We start from the raw sequence: 2,899 nt of genomic DNA, 5'->3' as shown, positions 1-2,899 counted from the left end.
GAGGAAAGCGGAGTGCGCTGAACCCCGAGACAAGCCGTGCCCCTACCTTGCCAGCCGGAGGGGCAACTGCAGGAGAAGCTCTCATAGTTTTCCGACTCCCGGCACTCACCACCGTTCTGCAGGGGCCCAGCACGTCCTCGCAGGTGGCTCCTGCCCAGACACAAGCACTCGTTGACACTCTCTCCAAAACAGGGGTGGCCCAAAACCCTGTTACCCCTGTCCCAGCCCTGCAGCAGACCCTGGGCTTCCCCACTACCCTGGGGCAGCCCAGCTGGGGCCGTCTCCTCCCGTCCCTGATCGCCCATGACCCAGACCTCCATGAATCCTTTAAGCCCTGGCAATTTGGGCCGCGTTAAAGCGCCGCACACTTCCTTTGGCAAGGAAGCGCCACTTGCCCTTTTCTCCCCTGCCCTCCCCCTCTGTCCCTCTCAGCCGCTTTTCCTGTTTACTTCCAGCCGAGGGACATGTTCCCTCCGAACCCTTATCTTCCCTGTCAGCCAGTATCTCCCAAACTGGCCTTTGCTATTTTCCAGAGCCTTCCCCTCTCCGCCTGCCCTCATCCCAGTCCCCCTCCCAGGGGTTTCTATGGCCACTGCCAAGGGCAGGAAACAGCTCATGGCTTCCTGCAATTGTGCACCCGCTGGGTGCCCCCCTCCGCGGTAGGGGCGCAAACAGGAATTGGCTCAGCAGAATGCCCCCGGCCCCTCAGCCTCGGCTCGCTTTTTCCAGCGTGAGCATTACAGCAGGAGAAGGGGGTCACCAGCAGCGCCAAATCCCCAGGGCAGCGGGGTGTGAGCAGGGCAGCCGCCTGGTACTGCTGCCCCAGGCACAGGCTATGGCTGAACCACCACCTCAGTGCCCTCCAGGAGGAGGAGGAGGAGGAGGAAGGAAGCTCTGGCTCTGGCTGGCCATTTCCCAAAGCTCCTCCACATTTCCTCCAGCTGCGTTGCGGCACGGGGAGGTGGAGCTGTGAGCAGCCCCACAGTAGGGCAGGGCAAGGGAAACCTCTGCGCTTGGTGTCAGCTCCTTGCATGTGCTGACGGACTGATTTGGTGTCACACCCACAGCAGCAGCCCCGCAGAGCCCTGGCAAGGGCCTGGGGGGCACGGGGAGCTCCCCCTCACCTGTGTAGGGCAGGAGGCAGTTGCATGTGTAGCCGGCGACGTCGTCAATGCAAGTGCCCTGGTTCAGGCAGGGGTTGGAAGCGCATTCATTGATATTGGTCTGGCAGTTGGGTCCTGCGTTAAGAAAAATAGGTAACAGTGGCTGTTAAGGTGGTGTGCTGGTGAGAGGGGGCTGAGAGTACAATGGAGACACAGTGACAATGGCAACAGCCCACCCACTGCCATGGAAGAGCTTCCTGCTCTCAGCTCCAGCCATGGGCACCCAAGCTCTGTGGATGGTCTCCAGGCTGGCTTGAGCCACCACATCTCCGAACCAGACCTAGGGTCTCCACCATCCCCACGGTGACACCTTCAGCCCATCTAGCATCATGGAGATGCCCATCCACAGCCCTCACGCAGTCTCCGCAGCGTGGGGGGACACGGCAGCATCCCTGGCTGCACCCTTACCGCTGAAGCCCTCCCTGCAGGTGCAGATGTAGCCACTGGTCATGTCCTTGCAGGTGCCACCATTCATGCAGGGATTGGATTCACACTCATTATTGTTGAAGTCGCAGTTTGTCCCACTCCAGCCTGGGTCGCAGTCACACCTGTAGCTTTGGGGAAAAATTGAGGCATAAAGTACGGAATCTGGCCCTCCTGGCGACGCAGCCATCATTTACACAGCAAACTCAGCTCCCAATGGTGCCCTTGCAGGGAAACATCCTCTGGCACTAGCAAAGAGCACAGCTGAGCACAGACACTGGGGTACAGCTGCTCATCCTGCCTCTAACCCTAACTTTTCTGGGTGGCCCTTTGGCCCCAGCAGCTCCCACACCCTCCAGCCTACCCATTGAGCCCGTCGTGGCATTTCCCGTGGATGCAGGGGTTGCTGTTGCACTCGTTCACTTCAGACAGGCACTTGGGGTCGTGGAAGCCCTCGGGGCAGACGCAGGTGAAGCCGTTGATGCCATCCTTGCACGTGCCCCCGTTGTGGCACGGGTTGCTGGAGCACTCATCAATGTTGATGTTGCACATGCGCCCTGGGAAGGGAGAGATGAGGAAACGTTACCCCACGCGATGCGCAGCGCGGTGGGCACACACCACACCCTGCGGGTCACCCACTGGGCACGTCCCCCTCCAGCCACCTGGGGAACGGCTGCCAGAGGCCCCCCTGCACCGGGCAACTTTTTAGGAGCAGGCTGCCCTCCGGGTAGGGTGACTTCACACCCCTGCATCGCCCGTCTGCCTTAATTAAATGCAACTGGGAAGAGGCTGTACCCTGGGCTTGTTTGGTCCAGGAGGGAATAAATGAAGGAAGCTGTTTTCTGCCTGTAACCCTACCTGCCTCGGCGGACAAAGCCAGGCTTTATAGTGGCTCCCCGTGGGCAAGAGGACAAGGGGCCGCGCGAGGGGGGAGCGGCGCCTACCCCCACCAAGCCCCCCCGCCACTTCCAGCAGCGATCAAACAAACCAGTCGGACAAGGCAGCAACCTGATACCCCTGGGAGTGGGCGCAGCAGGAGTCAGATTCACAGCACCAGACACCCCTTTGATTTTGGCCGGAGCTGGGGTCACCCTCCTGAACAAGCGGGAGCGCTGGAGGGTGCAAAACCTCCGGCAAGTGGGATGGCAGCATCTCCCTTCCTCGCTGCACTCTCTCCCTGGCTGTGTGGGGCACCACCAGCTCCAGGCACCCCAAGCACTGCTGCGGGCACAGGGGACATCCCAGGGCTCCCCGGTGTGAGGCTGGATCTAGATCAGGTCCCCGAGGTGCCGCAGTGGCCGCCATACGCTGCT

The 2,899-nt window shown here is 61.1% G+C and overlaps 1 protein-coding gene across 1 annotated transcript in view; it reads right to left on the bottom strand.

Annotated features, from left to right (window-relative positions):
- Positions 1 to 2,899, bottom strand: part of LOC104275799 (neurogenic locus notch homolog protein 1-like) — a gene marked incomplete at both ends in the record, with an annotated part of 6,569 nt that overhangs the window by 3,120 nt on the left and 550 nt on the right. The window contains 5 exon segments of the mRNA XM_009871849.1: positions 47 to 118; positions 121 to 150; positions 1,125 to 1,238; positions 1,572 to 1,717; positions 1,951 to 2,170. Of these exon segments, the coding sequence (XP_009870151.1) occupies positions 47 to 118; positions 121 to 150; positions 1,125 to 1,238; positions 1,572 to 1,717; positions 1,951 to 2,170 (582 nt within the window).

This window comes from Apaloderma vittatum, unplaced genomic scaffold (genome assembly GCF_000703405.1).
Source record: "Apaloderma vittatum isolate BGI_N311 unplaced genomic scaffold, ASM70340v1 scaffold26896, whole genome shotgun sequence".
NCBI lineage: Eukaryota > Metazoa > Chordata > Aves > Trogoniformes > Trogonidae > Apaloderma > Apaloderma vittatum.
This window is presented reverse-complemented; position numbering and strand designations above follow the sequence as displayed.